The 24,618-nt window shown below is 28.8% G+C and overlaps 1 protein-coding gene across 5 annotated transcripts in view; it reads right to left on the bottom strand.

The window, feature by feature from the left end:
• Positions 1–24,618, bottom strand: part of LOC107444724 (centrosomal protein of 192 kDa) — a 78,393-nt gene that overhangs the window by 13,240 nt on the left and 40,535 nt on the right. For all 5 annotated transcript variants that reach the window (XM_043039715.3, XM_087168387.1, XM_087168376.1 and 2 more), the window contains exons 18-31: positions 23,135–23,268; positions 21,306–21,517; positions 19,302–19,508; positions 18,506–18,590; positions 17,541–17,702; positions 16,745–16,919; positions 14,015–14,091; positions 13,145–13,263; positions 11,329–11,423; positions 8,290–8,473; positions 6,102–6,443; positions 4,903–4,968; positions 2,963–3,065; positions 1,128–1,350 (exon numbers count right to left, since the gene is read on the bottom strand). In XM_043039715.3, coding sequence (XP_042895649.2) covers positions 1,128–1,350; positions 2,963–3,065; positions 4,903–4,968; positions 6,102–6,443; positions 8,290–8,473; positions 11,329–11,423; positions 13,145–13,263; positions 14,015–14,091; positions 16,745–16,919; positions 17,541–17,702; positions 18,506–18,590; positions 19,302–19,508; positions 21,306–21,517; positions 23,135–23,268 — 2,184 coding nt within the window. The remainder of the gene's footprint in view (positions 1–1,127; positions 1,351–2,962; positions 3,066–4,902; positions 4,969–6,101; positions 6,444–8,289; positions 8,474–11,328; positions 11,424–13,144; positions 13,264–14,014; positions 14,092–16,744; positions 16,920–17,540; positions 17,703–18,505; positions 18,591–19,301; positions 19,509–21,305; positions 21,518–23,134; positions 23,269–24,618) is intronic.

The following is a 24,618-nucleotide window of genomic DNA, read 5'->3' on the forward strand; positions in this document are numbered from 1 at the left end:
TGGCACGCGTGCCGTTGGTTCGCCATCCCTGCCCTAGTGGATTACCATCGCACATGTGAATAATATGGGAAATTAAGAAATGCTATAATTTTAGTGAAAAAGTAGCAGTCATTTATGTTTTATCTGACAAATTAAGAACATTATGCATGTAATTTACATGTGATGTAGTTTTCTTCCCTCTCTGCCCTACAGCCCTCTCGGGACCAGCAGACACACACACATCAAGGGGTGGGGCAAGAGCTGAAAGGCAGAGGTTATCGAAAAGAAACAGTAGTGCTACAATTAGACTACATTCTTATTCTTTGTTATGGTATGAATCTTTAGTAAAAGTATAAGCTGGGTTAAAAATTATTTTTATAAATGCAATGGCCTATAAATAAATATCATTAAAAAATATTCAAGAGTAGACATAGCAAAACAAACTAATTTACACACACTCATTACGAATGAACAATGTGCTGATATGGTAAGTCCTTCAACTAATTCAGTGCTTGTCCATTAGAGAACAGAACTAATTTCAACACAATTGCACTACTCACTTTCACTCCACTACCAAGTCTTTTCTTCATCATTTTTTAATTTTTTTTTTACAGAGGGGGCCAATAAGAGAATTATAAAGTTTTAGGAGGTTGATATTCAAAAAAAGTCTGGCAGCTCCTGCTATAGACGGCTTGAAAGATAATTCGAAGGAAAAATATACTTAATTGCCTGAAGAACTTTGCCTAAAGTTTTGCTAATTATACAGGATTCTTCCCAGCAATACTTTTTTTCTTAAATCCAGATAATGTCTCATTTGGAGATATTAAAGATTGCCAATAATAATAAAGTTACTAGAATAATAAAGTAAGAATAATAAAATTAATAATAATAATAGAGCAGAAATAAATGTGTGTCTTAATCTTGAGAAAGATAATGATGTAAGAAAGTTAATATTGGAATAAAATAAGTAATAAATAAACTAACTTTTTGGAATGTCAACTGGGACCAGGTTCCCAAAAATTAATTTTGCAGAGATGGAATTTAGCAGAGATGGATAATGAAAATCTGGTCAAATACCCACTTTATCCTTAGTTTATATGAAATAAATTTTATTTTAATAATATAATTTATATTTTTAAGTATTTTACCTGACGTGTCTCCAGGTTCAGTTGTGGGCAGAGTAATCTCCTTTGGGAAATCGATAATGTTTCGAACAGGCGATGCAACTCCAGTTTTGTCACTTTTGGAAGATGCTGCACTAGAATCTTGCGAAGTTCTGGTTTGTGAGGAATTCAGTCTATCAGAGTTTAAACTTAGCCTAAAAGTTTCCTTTTGCTTCTTTGGATCCAGGGCGATTTTGACATGTACACTCTAAAAAAAAAAAAATAATAACTAGTTATATTTCATGGTAGTATTTTAAAAACTTTCAATTTTTTTTGGACACAAGAAAATAGCATAATTAAATCATAGGTTACTTTTTTAAGAAATAAAACTTCGCTATTTTAATGAAATCTCAGATCAGAATTTAGCTACACTCAACAATTAATCAGAGATAATATTTTTTTAATTAAGATGTCAAATATTAAACTTTGTAAAAAACTAACACTAAAAGATATGATGTAAAAATTCTACTGAAATACTGAATTTCTACATTGAATAATTATAACATTAAATAATTTTAACTTTAATTATTATTGTAATTAATATTAACCTTATTTCACTGAAATTACTATGTCTCTTTATGCAAAAATGCTAATAAATAATTAATATTAACTCACTTTAACCTATTGACTTTTGGCCGCTTCATTGATAATCTGTCCTACTATGGACTAGGCAGGTGAAAGTAACGCAACGACCATTATTCACTTAGATTGCGATTAAATTTTTAAAAAAATGATAAATCACTATATAATAAAAGCCTGCAGCCAAATAATTGCAAATTACCAGAATAAAAAAGAAGTCTTTTTTTAAAAATTATATACTTAACAATTACATTTTATTAACTTTTATTTGCAGACGTGTAATTAATATAACACATCTCTTTTTTGTCAGCGCAACAGCCCTTTGCCAACTCAACAGCTGACAAATGCCAGCATCTCCTATCCATGGCAACTCCCTTCCAATTTCTAATCTTTAGGGTTTTCTGGTAAGGGGTCTGCCTCTGGGACGTGACCCCCAGGAGTTCTTAAAGGAGACGATTATTATAGCGCGATTTTCAGGGCCTATCCATAGATGGCATAGCAATCTCAGCCTATTACTGCAGATTATTTGCGTAATTTGGGGCTGCTCATAGAGTCCATAGAGTTCTAAGTTATATCTGGTTTGTCAGCATCCCCTTTCTTGAATTGCGTCAAAGATGGCTCTGAGGATCTTTCCTCAGAAGGTGTCTAGTGTGAGCTGTATATCTGAATTTAGGGTGCAAGTTTTGCTTCCATAAAGTACAATATATAACACATAATTAATAATAAAATTTTAAGATTATTTATTAGATTCAGATTTTTTAAGTTTTTTGTTACCAAGTCTGTGCGAAGGGCAAAAATATCTATGAATCAAATTTCAATTAATAAAGTAATTTTATGAAAGAAAGATTCTACGGCATTTTTTTTTTAAATGTTCAAAACTAAAAACAAGCTAGTTAATTTATAATGATTATCAAAACAACAAAACAGTGAACATCTATTTAGATACTAACAATGTTAGGTTAATGATAAAGAAAAGTAACAAAGTAAAAAAAATATATGCAACTAAATGTTGAATAAAATTATGTTCTTAATTAGATAGAGGTATCTTAAAATAAATAAGCTGCATTACAACAGGAACATGCACATAAGTGCTAGAGAATAAAAAACTTCAAAATTCATTTCAGGCACTAATATTGGAAAAAAGAATTCAGTGTTTGCTACATTATAATATAAGCTTAACTACTATTACAAATTTCAATAATGTGAACAAAGATGACAACTGAAATTTGAATTGACTAGACCTTTTCAGAACTTCCACAGATAATTCGTAAATACTGATCTCCATTGAAAGAGTTTTTATCAATGCTATTAGGAATTACTCTGCACCGCAAACCAATTTCACCTCTGAAAATACAAAGTCAGGTAAATATTTTATAGAAAAGTAGGTACATACATAAGACTGTATTCAAAGAAAAATATAGAAAGTTAGAAACATACTATTTGTGGAATATTTTGATTTAAAATCTACCAAATCAGCAAAAAGGCTAATTTCCTAAATACTTTTGGAATAGAATAACTATTAATCATAAAAAGAAAATTAATTTCATATACTATAATGAGATATTGTCTACAAATTTTGATTGTTTTCAGTTTATAATTCATTTGCTTAGAATCTGGCACTTCATCAGATGCGGACTTAATTTTTAATAATAAGGTCATAATACTAATAGGTTTTTATTATTTACAGTATTAAACTTTAAAATTTGCAATACATGCAAATTAATAAAAAATAGGATTTTTTCAAAATAAAATTTTGATATTCTACAAAAAAAAAGGGGAGAATCTTTTAAACAAAATATATGAATACAGCTGAGAATAAAATCTTTCCCATATATATATATATATATATATATATATATATATAAGGTAATTATTAAACTACGATTTTCAAAAAGCTGAAAAAAAAACTGTAGTCAGAATAATCTGGAATTTAGTTAGAGTAATTACGTAGAAAGAGGAAAGGATAAAACATAAGAATAAAAGTTAAAATTTTAGCAACAAATCACTCTTAATTTGTAACACAAATGGTTTGAACTTCCAGTAACATTTAAATCAAAATCAGTTGAAAAAGCTCATTTTATTTGTTTGGATTTAAATGCCACTAATAGCCAATATCATTTATAACCTATCAAGCACCACCTATTGTTGCAATTTTGATATTTTTTCTAATGCCATTTTTTTTCTTTCTTTGCAAATTATGTCGAATTCCAGCATATTTTGACAAATCGTAGGCACTTTCATCCAGGCTTTTGAAAGTGAAGCTTATTATGATCATTCCCACACATATAATTTAGACGCGTTGTTAAAATACTTCTGAAAGAAAAAACCAGCAGGGGAGAGAAATCAAGGGAAATGAAAGACAAAATAGAAAGAATAAGAAAAAAGAAAGACAATAGAAATAATTTAAACCAGTCCCTTTAAGCAACATGATCCCGTGGTAAGAAATAAAACAGTTAAAATAAAATATTTAATAACAAAAGAAAAAATAAATTAATAACAAAATATAAAAGTAACAAAAATATTAATACCATAGATAAATCAGAGGTCTGTCGGGGCCAAATTTACTACTGTTTAGATGTACATTCAAAAACTCAACTTTAGGAAAAACGGTAGTTTCATGAAATATTTTTTCTTAAAATTTTACTTTTGTATCCCGTAAGAAACGATAAATGCATATTTTTGTGTTGATTTTTTAATATAATTTTTAATTTTCAAAAATTATGTCTAAATTTTCACAAAATAGGTACCTCTCAGAAAAACCTAGACAGACCCATGTATCTTACATTTTTCTTGTCAACAAATACTAAATTTCAACACTTAATTGGTAGGCTATAAGAAAGAGTTTCAAAAACCAATAATCATCTATTTAAGTCTTCAAACTTCCAACTCTCTAGTACCTTCGGAAAATTTTCACATAAAATTTCTTTTTTGAGCACTGCTTCTTTTAAGAATAACATTGATAAAAACAAGTTTGCCATGCAAGAAAGCAACTAAATCATAACCGAAAGAAGTTCAGGCTCCACAACTAATGAGCAAAATGCAAAGAAAAAAACACTTAAAGAGGGATAAAATTAACTAAACTTTTAAATACTTTACCTGATTATAAATATTTTTTTCTTGAAAGTATACATACAATAACTAAAAGTTAAAGAAAATAATAATAGAGTTAAAGTTAACTTACTGGGCAGGTACAATTCCACTTAAGGGCGATATAGTTATTACATCGATAGGGCATTCCACACGGAATCTGAAAATATATAAATAAAATAAATGACTAAAATCTATAAAAAAATTGCATCCCACAATACATCTTAAGTGATAGATTTGTAAAAATATAATCCATTGTATTCTTATTTTTACTTATTTTTTTACACAAATAAGACTTCCAAAAAATAAAATTATCAGTTCAAAATCGAGGTTTGGTTTCTCAGAAGATTTAAATAAACTGAAATCGGCAACTATTTTCTTTATACTGCTGTTTCTTAGAATTTAATATTTCACTTTCAATTTGTGCCACTCTTTAAAATGGTGATACACGCTTAACTTTATACATTTCAGTTTTAATTTTTTTTAAAAAAAATGCCATTTAAATAACATTTAAGTGAAAAAGTGACTGAAAATCACAATAATACAATGAGCACTTAAAATTATACCACTAATATACAACACGGAACTTTACAATTTGAAGAGAAATAGTTTCCATAAATGTTTTTTTGCCAAAATAAAATCTATTTTTGTCATTAAGATATTTTCATGCATTAACAAGCTTAAAATTGTTTCCACACTCTATTTATTGGACTATGCTTAAAAAGAAACTTTTTTCGAACAGTTTCTTTTCAAATAAACTCCACACAAAAAGAAAAGTTATATATAAAACAAATATCCAGAAAAGCCTTAAAAAACCAAAAATACACAATGCCAGGTTCAACATTTATTATTGAGTATCTAAAACATTGTTAATTAGTCGCAAAAGAATACCCAATATCAAATAACACAAACAATCAGTGATAAAAGGATAAAATGCATGGTAGATTAATAGTAAAAGGTATAAGCATTTTATTCACAATTTTTAAAATTATCGAAAAGTACTGTAGTCCCTATAAAAAGTATTCTGAAGCCCAGAGCAATTATCTATGGCATTAAAAAAACAGATACAAACAAAAAAAAATGTGACCCATAGAACACACTCCAGTATATCACTGTCAAGCCCGACGAAATGTTAATCGAAGCAGCCAAATGTTGGAAATTTTTGTAACTAATTTATAAAATTAAGAATAAAATTATTACGGATCTTACTATTAATATATCATTTATTGCAAATTTTTGATATTCTTTTAGTATTTTTCACTATGAATAAAGAAATAAAAAAAGCATTATTACTTTAAATCTTTCTTTGAATGGTTGGTCACAGCAATTCGAACATCTTTTGATGAACTATCAAGATATAATTCTTCTGGTTTAATTGTCCAATTATCTCCTTTATTTTCTACACTAAAAGAATGTTCTTCTGATTTCTTAATCAAACTATTCCTGCTATTTTCTGCACTAGAAGATTGTTCTTCTGGTTTTCTAATCAAACTATCCCTGCTATTTTTCACACTAGCAGAATCTTTCTCCAAGTTTAGTTGACCAAAAGGGAAAAGTTCTTGTGGCCGGCACTGCCGGTCAATAGCGGATTCTTTTTGTGGAGGTGAATGCGCTTCCAGAAAAGTTGTAGGCTTCCTGTAAAAATAATTAAACATTATTGTTCATTTTAATAACTATTTTTAGTTTATTACACTAAGAGCTTAACAAATTGATCATCATTGGTTCGATGAAGAGCTCAGAAAGTAAAAGATATTAGAGCAAAGTCAAAATTAATTTATTTTCAAAATAATAACATTTTCACAAAATTGTAATTTTCATATAAAAAAAAGATAATAGTTAAGTAATGGTAACAACATATATATATTCAAAACATTTTTTTATCAATGGCGGAGCTCAAAATCGCACTCTAAAACTGTGAGTGCTTAAGGTTTTATCCTAGGGAAAGTAGCAAATGAATTTCCCTCTATTTTATTATATTTTAGGGGAAAAGGGAAAGCTTAGTAATTATAATTGGTTGCGTGATTCCCACACAGGGTAAAGGGAAAAATTTCTTTACTTTCAATTAATGCATATTTGAGCCAAAAATAGATTTAAGGACAGGATGTGAATTTAAAAAGTGTGAGAAAGAGTTTCGATTAGAACAATAAAACATATTATATATATATATAATCTGGAAAGAAAAATAATTTGTTGCTCTTTTTTTTATCTAAGCAATGGATTTCAAGAAAAATATAATAGAAGTAAGTAACTGTTTATTGATTTTTTTTGTTATTAATTTTTATTTAGTGATACATTCAAATAAATCACTTCATCCCTCTTGGAATTGATAATACTGTGGCCATGAGTTCTGCAAACTCTGGGTAAGTCAATCAAATGATGCGAAAAACTAAATATGATGCAAAAAAAATAAATAAAAAGAGGAAAAATTAATGTGGTACCTTGGAGTTACATACTAGAGTTTACCAAAGAGGGCAAATTCTTTATAGAAAGAGTAATAAAATATTTGGAGATGAATTATACATCTGAACTCAACATCAGTGATTCAAATAACAATGAGCCAATGCAATCGGCAAGAAATGAAAGGAGGCAAAATATCAGGCCACAAATAGAATAAGATTGAGAGTAATGATAGAGGCTGCATACTTGAATTTGGAGTTAAAATTCAAGCAAATTATTGGAAAAAGAACTTTCTCATTGCGTAATCCTAAGTTATCCTTTCATAATTTGTTTTCATTTTGAACATTTCTTTTAAGCATTTGAAACTTCACGACTTACTCTAGGTTTGCCAGAATTAATTATTTTCTTTACTTTAAATCTTAAATTACTGATGAAGGTGAAAGAAATAGTGATGAAAAGTTCGTCCCGTGGTATCGCATCCTCATACTGCTTAGTACATATAATAATGTATGTATACTTTATAACACTTTTGGGTACAGCAATTTACTGAGGAAGAGTCACTATAACCAGTTGATTTTTTCTTAGAGCAAAATCATATCCACAGTGCTTGGAGAACTATCATTGGAAATTATACTAATATCTCAACCTCATGCATTTTAAGATAAATTGTTCAATTCGAAAGAAGGAGAATTATTAAAAGCACAATATTTATGCTGCAGTTAATCGACATATTAATTTTTTATGACAAAATTTATTCTATTATAACTAAAGAGAAGTCATACAAAATAAGTTCAGAGCAATTTTTAAAAATGTATACTTTAAAAAAAAATTGTGACTTCAAAAAACTTGACGCCATTTAACAATTGCTGCATTTAAACTTTTGCATAAAGATAGATATTTGACAAGAATACTTTTTTCTCGGTCAAGTTACAGAGCTTAATAATCCATTTTCTGAATTTCATGAAAAGTAAACAATTTACTTTTTACTGTTTGTTTTTAAATCTACTGCTTATTTTCATAGATTAACTAAAAACTAAACTGTTACTTTTTTCTTTATAATTTTGATGCAAAAGTATTAACGTACTTAGAAAATGTTGTTGCTGACTGTCCCAAAATACTTGCAAAGCCATTTTCAATAGTTGAGAGTGCCTCAAAATTTATACGACTGTAACTCATGTCTTGGCTTACAGGGTTCAGATGAATAATAGTCTTTTTTAAATTAGAAGCAAAGAGAGAGGCATCTTTAGGAGTACTTTGGCATAAAGAACCTAAAAGTTTAAAAGATATAATGTAAATAACAGACACATAATCATCAACAAGATATAAATTTTTTTTTTATATAGATAAAACAGATTCAAAATACACTATTTAAGGTATCACGAATAATAAAAAAGATGTTACTCAGAATAATTTTTATATAATCAGAATTACTTTCAACAGATTTTTAGATGATGATCAAAACTGATTCAGAACAGTTCAGAAGATGATCAAAACTGATTTAACATGATGCAGGATTTGAAATATAAGATCATGAAAAACAGAAATACAAAGCTTTATTTAAAATTAAGATTAAGCAAGCAGCCATAGCTTGTGCATTCAATCCTATAAATAATTTATTGTTGCTACTTAAAATATTCCTAACAGAATACATTAGAAATGCAAATGAATAATTATTATAAAATTTGATGATGTTGTTAACAACACTGACATCTAGCCCACAAGGTTGCAGAGCTGGCAACCTGGAAGATCTAGCTTTCCACATTTTAAAATGGTAGTTTAAGAAAGCAAAATTTTTTTAAATTTCACCATCACCCAAATACAATACTGCTTTCATTTTTAACATTGTATGTATATCTCTTGATTATTCATATATTGTTGTAGTCAAAAACTTTAATTAATTGCTATAACAAAATCACTATTACAATCAAATATCAATCCATAGTTTCAGGATCTTTCATTTTCTCGTGTGTCTCATACTGTCATAACAATCCCATCAAAAATGTTTTCCTTATAATGTTAATAATACTCATTTAGAAGTAAGAGATTCAAAAATTACACAAGAGAAACTATATTTTCCAAATCCTTCAAATTGTTTATGCTGATGATATTGATATTATAGCACAAACCTCCAAAGACCTCAAGCAAGTGTTCCTAGATCTGGAAAGAGAGGGTAAGAAAATGAACCTTTCAATCAGAGCAAAACAAAGTACAGGGTACGTAGCCAAATTTTTCAACAAAAAATAAGCACCTTTTAAGTATTTTTTAAACACTCATACATGATCATGATAAAATAACTAGTTTTTGACAAGGAATTCTTTTCTTGATTATATTAGCCACTAAAAAATGATCCAAGGAATTTTTCGGTTTCATTTCAGAGGGTGAAAAATGAAGCACGAGAGTGCAAAAATCTCACCGAAACCAGCTCACAGGCAGACTCGCAAGTATTTCATCAAACATGTAAAATGATTGGCGCTTTCATACACTATGTACCGACGGTACGCTGAAATAGATTATGGTTGAATGAATTGTGAAATCGTTGAATAGAACAATGTGAAACGTACGCTTTTGCATACTACATGGCGAAATTGACATGTTAAAGTAAAAAAATTTCATTTTCGAAAAGGGAAAATTGAGCACTTTTTTAAAAATGCCTTCAAGGGCTTTTAAAAAACGAAAATAAGCACTTTTTAAAAAGGCTACGCACCATGAAGTATATGCAATTTATTTCCTACACTGATACCTCCACGCACGTAGAGATTGGAGAATACAAATTTGAAAGGGTGAACAAATTCCTCCATCTTGGCTCTGAACCCAAAAGTAAAGAGAATAACTGCGGCCAACAGATGCCTTTATACCAAGATACCAAGTTGTTGACATATAAAAGTTTAATCAGGACAGATCTCATGTATGCATCTGAAACTTTGTCCCAGGTCGATGAGAGAAAACTCAAAATCTTTGCGAGGAAGATTCTCCGATCCATTTTTGGTGGCTTTTGTGATAACAGAGTTTGGAGAAGGAGAACTAATTCTGAACTTTATGGATTATTCAGAGAACCAGACATTCAGAAGTATCATAAGGTCCAACAGATGAAATTGGCAGGACACATTTTAAGAATGAATGATGATCGAACACCGAAAAAATAAAATTCTGGCGAATCCAATAAATAGGAGTTAGGAGAAGAGGCAGACCGAGATTCAAAGTGACTTAGTCTCAATTAACCCCAGAGACTGGGTGGCTGTGGCGACCAGAAGGATAAACTGGTAACTTCTTGAGAAAGACAGGGTTCATTTAAGACTGTTGAGTTATTGATGATGATGATGAATACCCATTTAGATAATTTTTGAAACTAGCAGATTCCTCAGTCTATCGTTCAGAAATTCTACAGATATTTAACAAAAATGTTGAAGTATATTTGTCTTAAGAACAGTAACTTCTGATGTTAATAATGAAAAAAATGTGGATTTGTTACAGTTTGGGTAAAATGACTTAAACAGGTTTATTCTTCATACATCAGTTGATAAAAATATTGAACAATTGGAGCAAACATTTGCCGAAGGTTTGTCTCAACCTTCAAGACAATGAGGAGCTTCTTGTATTCACACAAACTTTCAGAAAATGAACAGCAATTTGTATCAAACTGACGAAAATTTATTGTTTACCCTGAGAAGAAAGAACCAAAAATTTCCAAATATTTTAAATAATTTTTTTTTTCAATTACAATTTATCATACTTTTTTATAAATTTATAAATTTTCGGGTCACTATTTGATATTTTAAGATGACCAGCTTGTTGTTTTCCCGTATCTATCATTCGTAATGAATAGCTCCTTGAGAAACGATAGATCAGGATTCCACCGTATTACTTTGAATGTAGGGGGAAAATCTCCAGCTAAAAGCTGGAGAAGTAGGCAGGTCTAAGATTGTCATAAATAAAAGGAAAAAGAAAACTTATTATAAAGGAAGTGCAATATGATGAAAGGGGCAATTTGATGATGCAGTAAATCCACAGATCATTACCAACTTTTTTGTGCTTCAGTGAAATTGTTTTTTTTTTTTTTTATTTTTTAGAAAGTTGGCAAAAGAACTATTTATCATAAAAAAAGAGCAATATTATTTTGTTTCACCAGTTGGAACTTTTTCTTCTTCTTCAAAGTAGGAAGTAAATTTTATCCCTGGATAGTAGTCAACACCCAAAACTTCAGCCTGCTTTCTATCTACTCTATAAACATAAAGAACAATATATATATTTTTCATAAGAGCAGTAATCTACAATTTGATATTGAATAATAATTTACAGTATTTATCATAAAACAATCAAATTATTACACCAATCTGTTATGGTTATTTCTCAGTCCCAGTTAAATATTGCTTATATCGAGCAACAAATGATACAGTGTTATCTAACGTTAAATTGTAATTAAAAAAAGACAGCAGAAAATATAAAAAGTCAGTGAATTATCTGTAATCAATGAAGTTCTCAGATAACAGCAGCAATTATTTAGTTTTTTGTGAGTAGTTACAGGGATTCTAGTGACTTACTGAAATATTTAACCCATTAATGGCCAGTTACTAAAAGGGTTAGATGGAAAACACCAATATAAAAAAGTGTTAGTGCATATTTCTTTATACCAAGTGGATATTTGTGTGTTACCTGCCATTTTATTTTGTAAAAAAGCTCTGCACTTTGGCTTCAAGTATAAATATTTCATACCTGCCAACTTTTAATCCTTAAGGATGATTTTCCCCAGTGGTAGTAAATTTAAAATGCAATTTTAGGCAGTAACATTCGCTGTATTTTGAACAAGTTTAAGCAGATTACTACAATAGTATTACATATTATTATATATGCTTAATTTTTTTAAAAATAGTGGATTAAAATATTATAAATTAAGTTTATAAATGCAAGGAATATATAGAAAGCATATATTTTACCACCACTTTAAATATAGAAATAAAATTTTACACCAAATGCGTAAAAGTTGGCAGGTATGATATTTAGTAGGAGCAAATATAAGTATTTGTATTATTAATTTAGTATGGTAAACAAAATAAATTTGAATAATAAAACACTTGTTCTACCACTTTTTTCTTTTCTGGGAAAAGAAATTCTGCTTTCAATAAGACACAAGGCACAAATGAATTAAAGTCGCTGTTAAATTAGTGCTTATGCCATTTCCCAGGGCAAGATAAGACTTTTTTTTCACAAAAGAAAATTTTGTACTTTACATTTTACTATATTTTTTGAAATGCAAGACTACTTTTTAATTTTAAATCTTCGAATTCTCTTTTTTACTGGGAAGTGATGAAGTGTTATTTTCCCATTCCTAGTCACATAGTTCAAAAAAAAAAGAAAAAAAGATGGAGATTAATAAAAAAGAAAAGATGCTACTATGCTTTTATTTTTCATTTACTCGTAAATAAAAAATAAAAGCATAATAGAACTGACATCAAGTCACTAAAAAAATACTGAAATCTGAAACTTAGTGAACAAATAGAATAAATGGAAGGTTTTTAAAATATAGTTCAAAAAAATAATTCTTTAAATGTTCTATAAGTAAGTTTTGAAATACAGCTGCTAGCCCAGCACTAATTTATATTCCTCTCTCCTCAGGATGTTTTTCTAGTCTTCCTCCTGATGATATTCCCTGTAGAATATTTTGATTTGGTATAGATTTTTTTTTTTTTTACATGTTCACACCACAGAATATTATGTTTCTTTTTAATAAATTTTAGCTCTCAACCACTCACAAACTGTTACCAACACTGTAATTTAGTTTATGAATTTAGTAGAAAAACAGCACCAATAAGCGGTACAGCAAATAGTTAATAAATTGATTACATATCTAAAAATTTTTTTGTTGTTATAATAAGGGAAAAAGGTTAATATAAAAACTGACATGAGATAGATTCAGAATGGGTTATAAATGTAGATTAACGTACTCATATCTGCGAAGCTGCTGTCTCATGATTTCATCTCCGTAAATTAAAGTCATGATTCCTAAGTTTGAACTGTTCCAAGATAAAAAATTTGCAGAAAAAGTGCAGCTAATAACAACCACCTAAAAAGAAGGAAACAATTTTTTAAGATTTCAAATTCTTATATAAAAATCATATAATATTTTGTGATATAGAATTAAAGTAAAATAACAATGCACAAATAATGTAGTTAATAGACACAAAAGACATAACACTTTCACAAGCGATATAGCATCACTGTTAAGAGCATTATTTACACTTTTATTTACTGTTGAATTTAAATAACAAAATTAAAGTTAGCAAACTTTAATGGAAATAATTGCAGTATTTGTGACAAGTTTTTTTCTCGTAAATATAAAATAATTCACCAAATCCATTTTACAGAGAAAAGGGGAATAAAAGGAGATAGAAAGAATGTTATTTGCTTAAATATGTTAACAAAAATTCCATTCATTTATTTTTAAATAAAAATAACTTTTGGATTTGTTGATTGGATTTGATTGAATGTAAATGTCTAACTATGAAAATTTCAAAATGAGTACAAGTTAGAATTAATAGTAATACATATTTTTTCTCCAGAAAAAGCCTGAGTATTATTCATACTTAGAATGTATTATTCATACTTTGGTTTTATGATTGAAGTTTTAAAAAAATTCTAATTTTCAATACATACAGATTTAGTTTTATAAAAAATTTAGATTGATTTTAACATAATTTTTAACAATTATTTTAGCTGGAAGGTTGAAAACTAAATATCAACCCCATATTCTGAATGGGAAAGGGGAGATGAAAGATTTCTGAAAGATAATTATTAATATAAAGATACATTTTTACCTTATTTTCATTTTCCATCATAACAAATTCTGAAGGTCGCACTGAAATCCTCTCAGTGTAATTATCTGCTCCACCACCTGAAGAACAGTTTAAATTAATATATGATTAACACACATTAAATTACATATTTATCAGGCATTTTTTGGGGGGCAATCACTTGGTGAAAAACAGGGAATCTATACAAGAAAGTGCAGATAATTTGCCTTTTGTATAGTTCCTTAGCTATTGTAACAAAATTATTTTTACTATTTTTTACAAACAATTTTTAAACCACAGCTGTTGTTATTACCTTCAAAGATAGAAAAATAAACCATATTAAAAGTTTCTCTATCATGCGTGGTCTTTAAAACTATAGAAATAAATGATTTAGGAAAGAATTCAAGATACACTAAGAATTTCGAACTTCCTCATTCAAGAAAGAGTATAGGCAGTCATAAACAGTTAAAGCTACAAGTGCCTAATCTACACTTTAGGAACCAGATGTGGTTTTGACTGGCTAATTTGTAGCAACGATGCTTTGGTAAATTCCTCAAACCAATTTTAATAATGCAAAAAAAAAAAAAATTATGACAATTATAAAATTCAAAAGATAACAATTTGATAACAGCAGTTTTATTTATTTAATTTTCAAACCAAAATAAGTTTAAACAAAATAAGATGTTGAAACTCATCAATAATTCAAAACTAATTTTTATTAAGGACCAATTCTATTACAGTACGACCTTGAAAATCCAGACTTCTAAAATTCGGACTCTTATGTCCAGCTCGTCAGAGAAAAATTTCTAAATCAATTTTAAAAAAATAAACTTTTAAAACAAAATTTAAATGTAAAAGCACAAAACCGCAACTCTTCTCAAACAACAAAGCAGTGGATGAAGAGGTGGGGGTGGGAAGTGAATTCCAGTCATTTTTATCAGTGCTTTGTAGATAAGGAGTGCAGGAGGTATTCTTTTTTACCACTTTGTTTTTGCATGTGAAGAAAGAAAACTGGTTCTTTCTTAGACTTGAATCTTAGGAGACGGGGACAAATTCTTTCATCCCCCAGTCTCGGCAACAAGAAAAGGATTAGTATCAGCTGGTACAGTCTAATTCAATTCTAGAAGCATTTGTTTCAGCTATAAGTTGATAGTTTTAAATTCAGCTGGAATTTTAAGCTCATATTTTTTAGTTTTAATTGCTAACATTATGTTATCTAAACGATCAATTATGTAAAAAAAATTACGAAAGTTCGAAGAAGAGGAAGCATAATTCACTTTCAATTTAAAAAAAAAAAAGTAGAATTACTGTGGAAATATGATTTGGAACTTCAGTGGCTAATCTTTGCCTAGAATATGAACTCGGCAAATCCACTGTTTATGATTTAATAAAACGGAAGGGAAAAAACTGCTGCTTTTCACGAAAAGTGATGTACCTTTAGAAATGGACAAAAGAAAAACCATACGAAAAGCTAACACTGAAGATTTGGATAATATAATGATAGAATGGGTGCGACAAAGAAGAAGTGAGAAAGTGCCTTTGAGTGGCGCAATTAAGGCTCTTCCACAAAGACTTAAAAAACGCCACAGAATAAGACAAAAGAATTTGAGGGGAAAAGGAGTCAACTGACGTTGAAGCTGACGAAAATTTTATTGATGAAATTTTCCGAATTTGTAGCTGAAAAAAAGGAGTCAACTGACGTTGAAGCTGACGAAAATTTTATTGATGAAATTTTCCGAATTTGTAGTTTAAAATGATTTGTTTTTCAATCAAATATATAATACCAATGAAACTGCTCTCTTCAGGCTCTATGTTCCAAGAAAACCTCCAGCCACAGCAGGTGAAAGATATAAAGGAGAGGATAATTGTGTTGGCATGCGCTAATGCTTCCGGATCTCATCGCATCAAGTTGATGGTAATAGGCAAAAGTGTGCCAGACCCCGAGCATTGAAAAACACTCAAAGTTTACCTGTTGTGTGCAAAGCAAACTAATGTGCAAGGATTTCCCAAGAATTGATGGAAGAGTGATAATTTTGTCCCAAAAGCTCGAGCTCACTGCAATGCTGTTGGGCTTCCGAGCGAAACCAAGATTATCCTCCTCTTAGATAATCGTATTTAGAAATAATTTAATTAACATTTAATTATAATTGTGCAGATTTGCATAGATCGTAATTTTAAGCTACTCTCCGTATCATTCTTAAAATCTCTTCATTCTTAAAATCTGTTATTTATCGTTTGAAGCTCACACTTATGTTAAGTTGTTAAAATTTTATTGGAGGTCAACATATGCGCATTTAGTAGCTAAATCAAAATTAGAAATTTAGATAATTCTATCAATTTAAGTAAGGTATCTAAAATCCGGACGGTCCGAGCAGTGCGGATTTTCGAGGTTGCACCATATATGTAGAAAACTATAATTTTTATTCTAGTTCAAATGTATCACATGCAAACTTTGTAAATACAATTTGCTGTACATCATCCTAATAAATAATCGAGTCATTGTTAATAGTCACAAAAATAAATTAATTGTGGATTCTGAAATCTAAATTATTTTTTTTTCACACTCTACCAAAGAAAAAAAAAGGGTTGTGTTGCCAAGGATAAAACACTAGAATTTAAGTGAAATGCAAAAATTAATTAATATATTAATTTTAAAATTATAGAATAAAGAAATTAGTTTATGCATTTAAAATTTATTATTTATTGTGAATCTGCACTAATGAGTGACTACTAAATTACTAAAAAAAAACTCACTTGATAAAACAATTTTGACAAATATGGCTCTTGCACCAGTATTCTGAAGATGAATATTATAAAATGTAAGTTTCCCATTTGTAACTGCCATATCTAAACAATATCCTATTCCCTCTCTCTCAGGAATACCAAGAACTTTCAATTTACCTAATCCACCATATCCACTCACAGGTATCTGAAATATATCAAATAAATTTAAAAGTAAAATTTGGATGATCTATTTATTGTATTGAAAATTTTCATGACATACATTATTTTCTCATAAAGAAAAAGCACTTTGTAATTTAAGAAAATAATCCGAATCAAGAGTTTAGGAAAAAAACTTAGGGAATTAATTGGGATAATAAAAACAATTTAAAATTGTGGTGTAAATCATACTGAAGGTTTATCATTCATACTGAATAGCATACCCAAAAGTCCGGTTAAGAGTTTTGTTCCTTCATTTTTTAAAATTTTGCCCTGTAACTAATTGCCAAGTTGACAACTGAAAACAAGCTAATTGTTTACAAGTGTAATAAATGGCAATACTTAACTTTCCTAAGATGCGATGCTTGAACAATTAACTTTACATCTCAGTAGGAACACATGAAAATCCCGAGATCAAAATTTATTCAAAGCAATTAAATTTTTTTTACTCTACCTGGCCTTATGTTTACTAAAGCCAGGTACTAGTTTACAATCCAAACTTGTTTACAACCAAAGAGATTAAAAATGTTTTAAATTTTGATAAAATTTTAAATTAAAAAAATAAAAATACGAATAAAGTATTCTTTTCTTGAAATTTCACAAAACTTACAGAAAACGAGGTTTTCGTATTTTCATATGTTGGTCTTATTCCAAGAATCCCAGAACAGATAACAGCCATGTTTGGAGAGAATACAACACTCACAGGTTTTTCTTCTTTTGCTTCAAGATCAAGAGTAATTGTTTGAGAAGTTTCATTATTTTGGTTCAACAGCTGAAATATAAATGTTATAATATAATAGTCTGCCATATCTAATATAATATAATTCCTTAGCAGTTACATTACATTATTGTAAAATTTTTTTTTAATTTCTAAGAATTTTTAAAAATATACAAAAATTAGGGGAACATTCAACTAGAAGAAAAAAAATGCTCGTTTTTTTTTTTTTTTTTTTTTAAGGACAATAAGGAGTCATGTCTGGAGGTTTTAGTAAAGTAAGAAATATGAAAATTATAATTACTTTGCCTATGTATTGCAAACAATGGAAAATGCTCTTAAAGCAAAGTATGACAGTAGGGTTTAAGAAAAAAGAACATTCGCCTTATTTAATAAATTAATTTTATTATGAAACAAAAAATTTACTTTAACAAGCTAATTTGGTTGATAGTAATTATATGTAATTAGAAAAAACAACAGTTTAGGAAATACTGAGCAATGGTCCACACATCTTTGTTAATTTGATTGCAATTAATAATACCAGGTTACAATTAAAATTTATGCCTTTTTTATAAAAAAATAAAATATGATACACTAACAAATCACTATCATATAAACAAAATAACTAGAATGAAATAATCTTATTGACATTCTGTCATGCTGCAATGGATACAACGTCTAGGCAATGCGAGAAAAATTTAGTCTTTATATACTTTACTGGTAAATTTTTGTCTTAATACACAATGCAACAATTCATACAATCTGCTGGTAACATATATAGGTACGATATATGTATGTATATAGGTAACATATATAGGTTTTATGAATAACTGTATTAAATTAATCAAAATATAAATAACCTGAAAGCTTTGTGAGGCTTCTTTAACAAATAATTTCAACCGGAGTGGCCAACTCAAAGCATTGCGTAGGGTAAAGTTTTTCATTCTGAAATGATTTATTAAAAAAAATAATAAGTGTATTAAATAAGGAAATTTAATTATAGTGTTAATTAAATAAATTAAAAAGTTTAGACAGAAATTAGTCATAACAGAAAGATATTTTTTGCAAAAACACAAATATAGTTCAGTGCAAATAATAAGATACATAGACATAAATATACATTAAACATGCATAGGATTTTTCTTATTAGGCATATCAGAGTATTTTTAAAATAAATACTATATCCCGTAAGATGTTTAAAATGTAACTAACAAGGGAGTTACGGATCTTAAAATTCCCAATTAAAACAAAGTTAAGCTAAAATTAAAGAACACGCTTGAAAACCTTAGATAACATACAAATTAGCTGCTAGATCTCTAGGGAAAAATATGCCCCGTTATAGATTTGGTTCATTTACTTTCAAACTAACAAAGCTTTCTAGTTTATGTGAAATCATGGTGCAATGGTTATGTTGTCCACCTTTTACCAGAGAGGTCTGAGATTCAAGTCCCAGTTGGGACGATTGAATTTTATCTCTAAATTTCTTTTGTAAAATTTAACAAGGCTCATTCAAAAATGATTGACCTGACACAGAACTCAATTGCATAAAATAAATTGTGTAAGATATACCTGTAGTTAGAGCCTGCTTAGATTAGATACTTAAGTTCTACCCTTAATATTGAACATAAGTAATCTAAGAAAGCCTATCTGACTCACACAGAAAGACCAATATCAACTCCACCCCAGGCAAGGTACTTCTTATTTACTTCAACTATGTTTTTGCATTCATAATGAGACTGTCTTCTGCTGCCAGGTTGTTCTCTTGGAAGTGAATGCCTTGGATTTTGGATTGATCGAACAGATCCAAAGATGTCCACAACTTTAAAAACTTGACCATGAGGTTGAGCTGCTGCTTTCAGTGAACTGACAATAAAATGAGAGCATTAGTAATAGCACATAAACGGGCATATCACAGTTTAAGTTCTATAATTAAAAACTTTCTCCAGCATTCAGACACAGAGTGAAAGAGAAATTCGATAGAAGATCACTATTTTTTGTTTCCAACAGAGTTGAAATTATAATTACAGGTTTGAGTTTTCTTATGCTAAAATTATTCAACACTACTCTTCAGCTACTGACTTAGACCTGTGGGAGTCATTTCATACTTTAAAAAATTCTAATAATTTAGATACAAATGTTTCTAGTATACTATTTTACACAAATGTTTGGAAATTTATTTTCTTTCAACACACTTATTTTCTTCACACATCCCAACACTTATTACTTAGATTTCTCTTCTATTTAATTACCTTGTTCAAACTTGTTTCCCTTTCCCTATTGGTAAACCCTTTCGATCTGAAATTTTCGTCTAAATTTCCCTCTTCTTTTCTGAGTTTGTATATAGAAGAAGATTCTTCATTACAGAACTGAAACTGAAGTTAGTTTCTTTATTTGGCATCATTTGCCACCTCACTTTATTTAGTTTTATTCATAAGTAACAAAGTTAGCTCGATATTCATTAACATTAAAACAAATTAAAATTTGATATGGCAATGTAGTTTAGTCACTTTATTGGCTTTTGTATTTTAATCCAAAATGCCTAGATATGAAATTTTTCATCATCATAATTAAATAAACTTAGTTATAAAGAAAATCTTTTAACTATAAATATTTTCTACTTGCAACATTGCAGATATATTGTTTTTACACAAATATACACTGGACTATAGCTGGAAAAATTGAACAAAATTAAAATAGAACAGTGTGACTGAGAGGCTTTAAATATAGCTGTTATAATATGGTTTTGTATTAATTTGAATGATTGAATTAAAGTATCAAACAATAATGTTTTATTTTTTAGTTTCAGTATTAAGTGTATATTTATAATCAATTGATTAATTACACATTCAAAGCAAAACTAGACAAAGTTGAATTATTTTTAAGCCTTTTCTGCATTAAGTCATCTAAAGATTATTCAACTTGGGCATAGAGAAATATATCTTAATAATTAACAAAAAATTATATTTAGAGCACTAGTAAATTTTAAGATTTAAGTAATGATATTTTCATACATAAAAATATATAAACTTGTTTAAATATTTTAAAACTGTTTTGCTATCGTAGATTTTCACTGCTTAAAATCTTTTTAAATACATGACAAATTAACTTAAATTTTTTTAAATTTCAGTGACTTAAAAAAGCGAGGATTTTTATTAAAAAAATTCAGCAGACTTAAATTTTTCCCATTTATGGTAAAATGTCTTTGAAATCTAGAGTTATAACAAACACAAATTGATGAAATTCACTCCTGCAAAAATCATTAAAATGAATATACACATATCAGATATTTAAAACCTTATTCTGGAATTCAAGCTTAATTTTGAGATATATATTTCTTTTTGATACTTAGGTTTTTTCCTTTATTGCTTTTCACAAGGTGATATTTAGTATGCCATTTAGTACGTTATTTAGTGTTAATGTTTTCTCCTGCTCTGTTGGTCCTTTCAGTTTTCTTATGAGAAATAACTTATCTTATTCATCTTAAATTTTTTTTCTCAAATACACACACACATTCATATACATATGAAATTTAAATAGTATGAGTAGTTCTAAACATTCAGTATTAGAAACTTTTTAAATAAGACAAATACGAAGAAATACAAAAAAAAAAAAAAATAAATAAATAAATAAATAAAATAAAATTGAACAAAAAAATATTACTATTGAGCTTCCTGAACTATTGATGAAGAGAAAGTGATGAAAATTGTGGCAGTCTCAGACGGTTGAAGAGATAAAGTGCTTGGGAAGACTGAAACTGTGTTTGGATCTTCTTCGATATGAAGGTCATAAGTTACATGCAGAGGGCCTTGATTCCTGACCATTAAAGATTTCTTTAAAACAATTCCTTCTCGTATGTGAAAGCGTAGTGGATTCTAAAATTTAATTAAAAAATTTTTTTTTTTACTAGCGAGTTTTTTTTTCAAAAAATCAAAGTTATTGAAAATGTACAGAAAAATTTATGTGACACAAATACCCCTAGTGATTATTTTTTGCTGGTTACGATCCCTCAGTTAAGCAAAATGCATCAACCTAGAGTTTGAATCAGGTTAATTTTTTTTAAAGAATACAAATCAACAATAAAAAACAGAGGCTCATATTAAAGATTTCAAAGCTGCCCCTTTTCCGCCAATATGTGATGGAGGTGGAAGGTCAAATTGGTTATCATTAGATTGCTCTAAAAAAAAAAAAATCGTGAATGCATGCATTTTTATTCTTTTAATCCCATGTATATTTCTAGAGATATTTGACCATTTCCAAAATTCTTTTACACCCTGTATATCATACTTTTGATTAAGAGCCTAAAATTCTTTATGCAGAAATCTTAATTCTTAAAAACAATTATTGCCAGCTCAGTGAAGAATTAATCAACAGCAAATATAGTTAGTTTTCAGAAAAAATTTGAAACATAAGTAAACAAAACTAATAAAGTATATTTTGTACAAATAAAGAATATAATTGTAATAAAAGTGAAAAGTAAGACTTATATTTACTTAGATCCTCAAAGACTACTGATTGTTACAGTGGATTTTCAAATAATTTATTTTACCTGCTTGTTATATGATTATTTAAGGTTTTGCCAAAGAAATGTACTATTTCCAGACTTTTTTCTCTGAAAATGAAATTCACTGATTGATTTCAATATTATTTTGTTAGTAATCAGTTTTTTTGTTTGTCAGAACTACAATTTTAATAAATAATAAACTATCAGAATCATAATTGATGTTACACCTTATAATATATTAACAAAATAATTATCAATGAGAAAAATAACCCCATTTTTTGACAAAACAATTTCTCAGAAGTGCAGGATTTTTATTAAATTATTTTGCCTATAAACAATCTAATTAATGGGTAAGACTAGTGATTTGAAATTTTTCTTTAAAATTTTTTAGCCCTACTTTAAGTTCTCTCGGAGTTGCGACCCCCATTTACAAATTTGAATGAAATCTTGCTATAAGAAGTAAAGGCAGGCTCTGGTGTTAATAAACACAAAATGTAACATAGATAAGCATAAAAAATAGAATTATGAATGGGTGTTAAAATAATTTTCTATCAACGTACAATGAGGATGCTAAAAGTTCATGAATCTCAATATTACTAATAACAAGATTTAGATTTTAGACAAAACTTTAAAAAAAAAAAAAAAAAATAGAATGGCACTTTTTTGATTTCCATCAAAACTAAACAATTTATCACCAAAAACTTATGGCTCAGTCCTATTGGGGTAAAAAGGTTTTCACAAACCTCAAACATGGTGCGATCATTATTTTTTCCCACACATTTAACATTGCACAAATAAATAGTAATTGACAGTAGCTACTTATTGTCAATTACTCTGTACTCCAGACTAGTACAAACATTGATATAAGCCATTGACATACCAATGGAAAGATTGCACCATACATCAGACCAAAGAGTTCAGGGTTCATTGTTGTCAAAGAATGACCTTCACAAATTGAAAAAAAAAAAAAGTAATTAGAAATTAATACCTGGGATGGATCAGATAGTACAAGCCTGGTAACTCTAACAGATGCTGATATAATGAAGGATGACAAAACTTCCTTTGTAGTTTCTTTTTCTATAGCTGCAGTGAGAGTGAAATTAACATCCAAGTCACTGTTACCTGTAAAACAAAATTTAAAAAAAAATATTTAAAATACAATTATGTGTAGATAAATAAAATTAAATTATTTTGATAGTTTGGTTGCAATGCAAGTCCGGCAAACTTAATGCAAACACAAACTGCACAAAATAAGTTTGTGCAAACACTAACTGCAGAGTCTAAAAGGCCAATGGTGTGAAATGAGAAAGAATTTGAATAAAAATTGGAGATCCTATCTAAAAAGATTTTGAAAGAGTTTAAATTACAAAATAATTACAAAATAATTACAAAAAAATTATATAAAATAAGAAATTTTTCAAATCTCTAATTTAACCATTTGCTTACAGTTAAATCAACAAGTGGACTAGTATAGTAGCATGCTAAACACAACGTTCAAAAGGTTAATAATAATTTCTCCTTTTAACAGAATTTTTTTCAGGGTGGCCACTCAAATCAGATTTCAAATTTCCCTGATTTTTCCAGGTTTTCCAGATAAAAATCTTAAAATTTCCAGGTTTTTGTTTCTTTTTTCTAATAAAGTATAGGATGTGTACAAGAAAAGTGTCTATATTATAAAATATTTTATTCAAAATGTTATTTTTTTAACATATCATCTTGAAAAAAATAATTTATTTTGACAATTTTCAAGATTTTTTATTTATTTTTTAATGTTTTGGCACAAAATTTTGAATCAAAAATCATATATTGACCAACAAAGGAGCCTTTTTTGTTTAAAATTAAAATATGTTATAAGAGGTTAAAATGAAATAGAAAAAATTAGCATTAATGCAACAATTGTAACAATTTGTCGACAAACATTGCTGTTAGTGATTGTAAAAAAATGTGTGATTGGTTGGTTTCATCATCATCAGTAGCTCGACAGTCCTCGGTGGACCCTGGCTTTCTCAAGAAGACTGCACCAGTCCTTTCTTCTGCATGCCACGGCTTTCCAGTCTCTGACCTTGATTGTGGTAAAGTCTCTTTGGAGGCAATCTGCCCATCTCAGTCGGGGTCTGCCTCTCTTTCTAGCTCCAGTTGGCCTTGCCAAAAAGATTCTTTTAGTTGTTCTGTCATCATTCATTCTTACAATGTGTCCGGCCCATTTCATGCGCTGAATCTTATGGTACTTCAGAATGTCCGGTTCTCTGAATATCCTGTAGAGTTCAGAGTTAGTTCTCCTTCTCCACACTCCCTTGTCACACACACCACCAAAAATGGACCGGAGTATCTTCCTCTCGAAAGCAGCGATGGTCCTCTCATCAGCTTGGGACAAGGTCCAGGTTTCAGATGCGTAAGTAAGAACTGATCTTATTAGGCTTTTGTATATTAGCAACTTGGTGTCTCTTTTAATGTTGTCAGATTTAAGGAATT

This window comes from Parasteatoda tepidariorum, chromosome 1 (assembly GCF_982258835.1).
Source record: "Parasteatoda tepidariorum strain Cologne lab strain chromosome 1, Ptep-v5.0, whole genome shotgun sequence".
NCBI classification, from domain to species: Eukaryota; Metazoa; Arthropoda; class Arachnida; order Araneae; family Theridiidae; genus Parasteatoda; species Parasteatoda tepidariorum.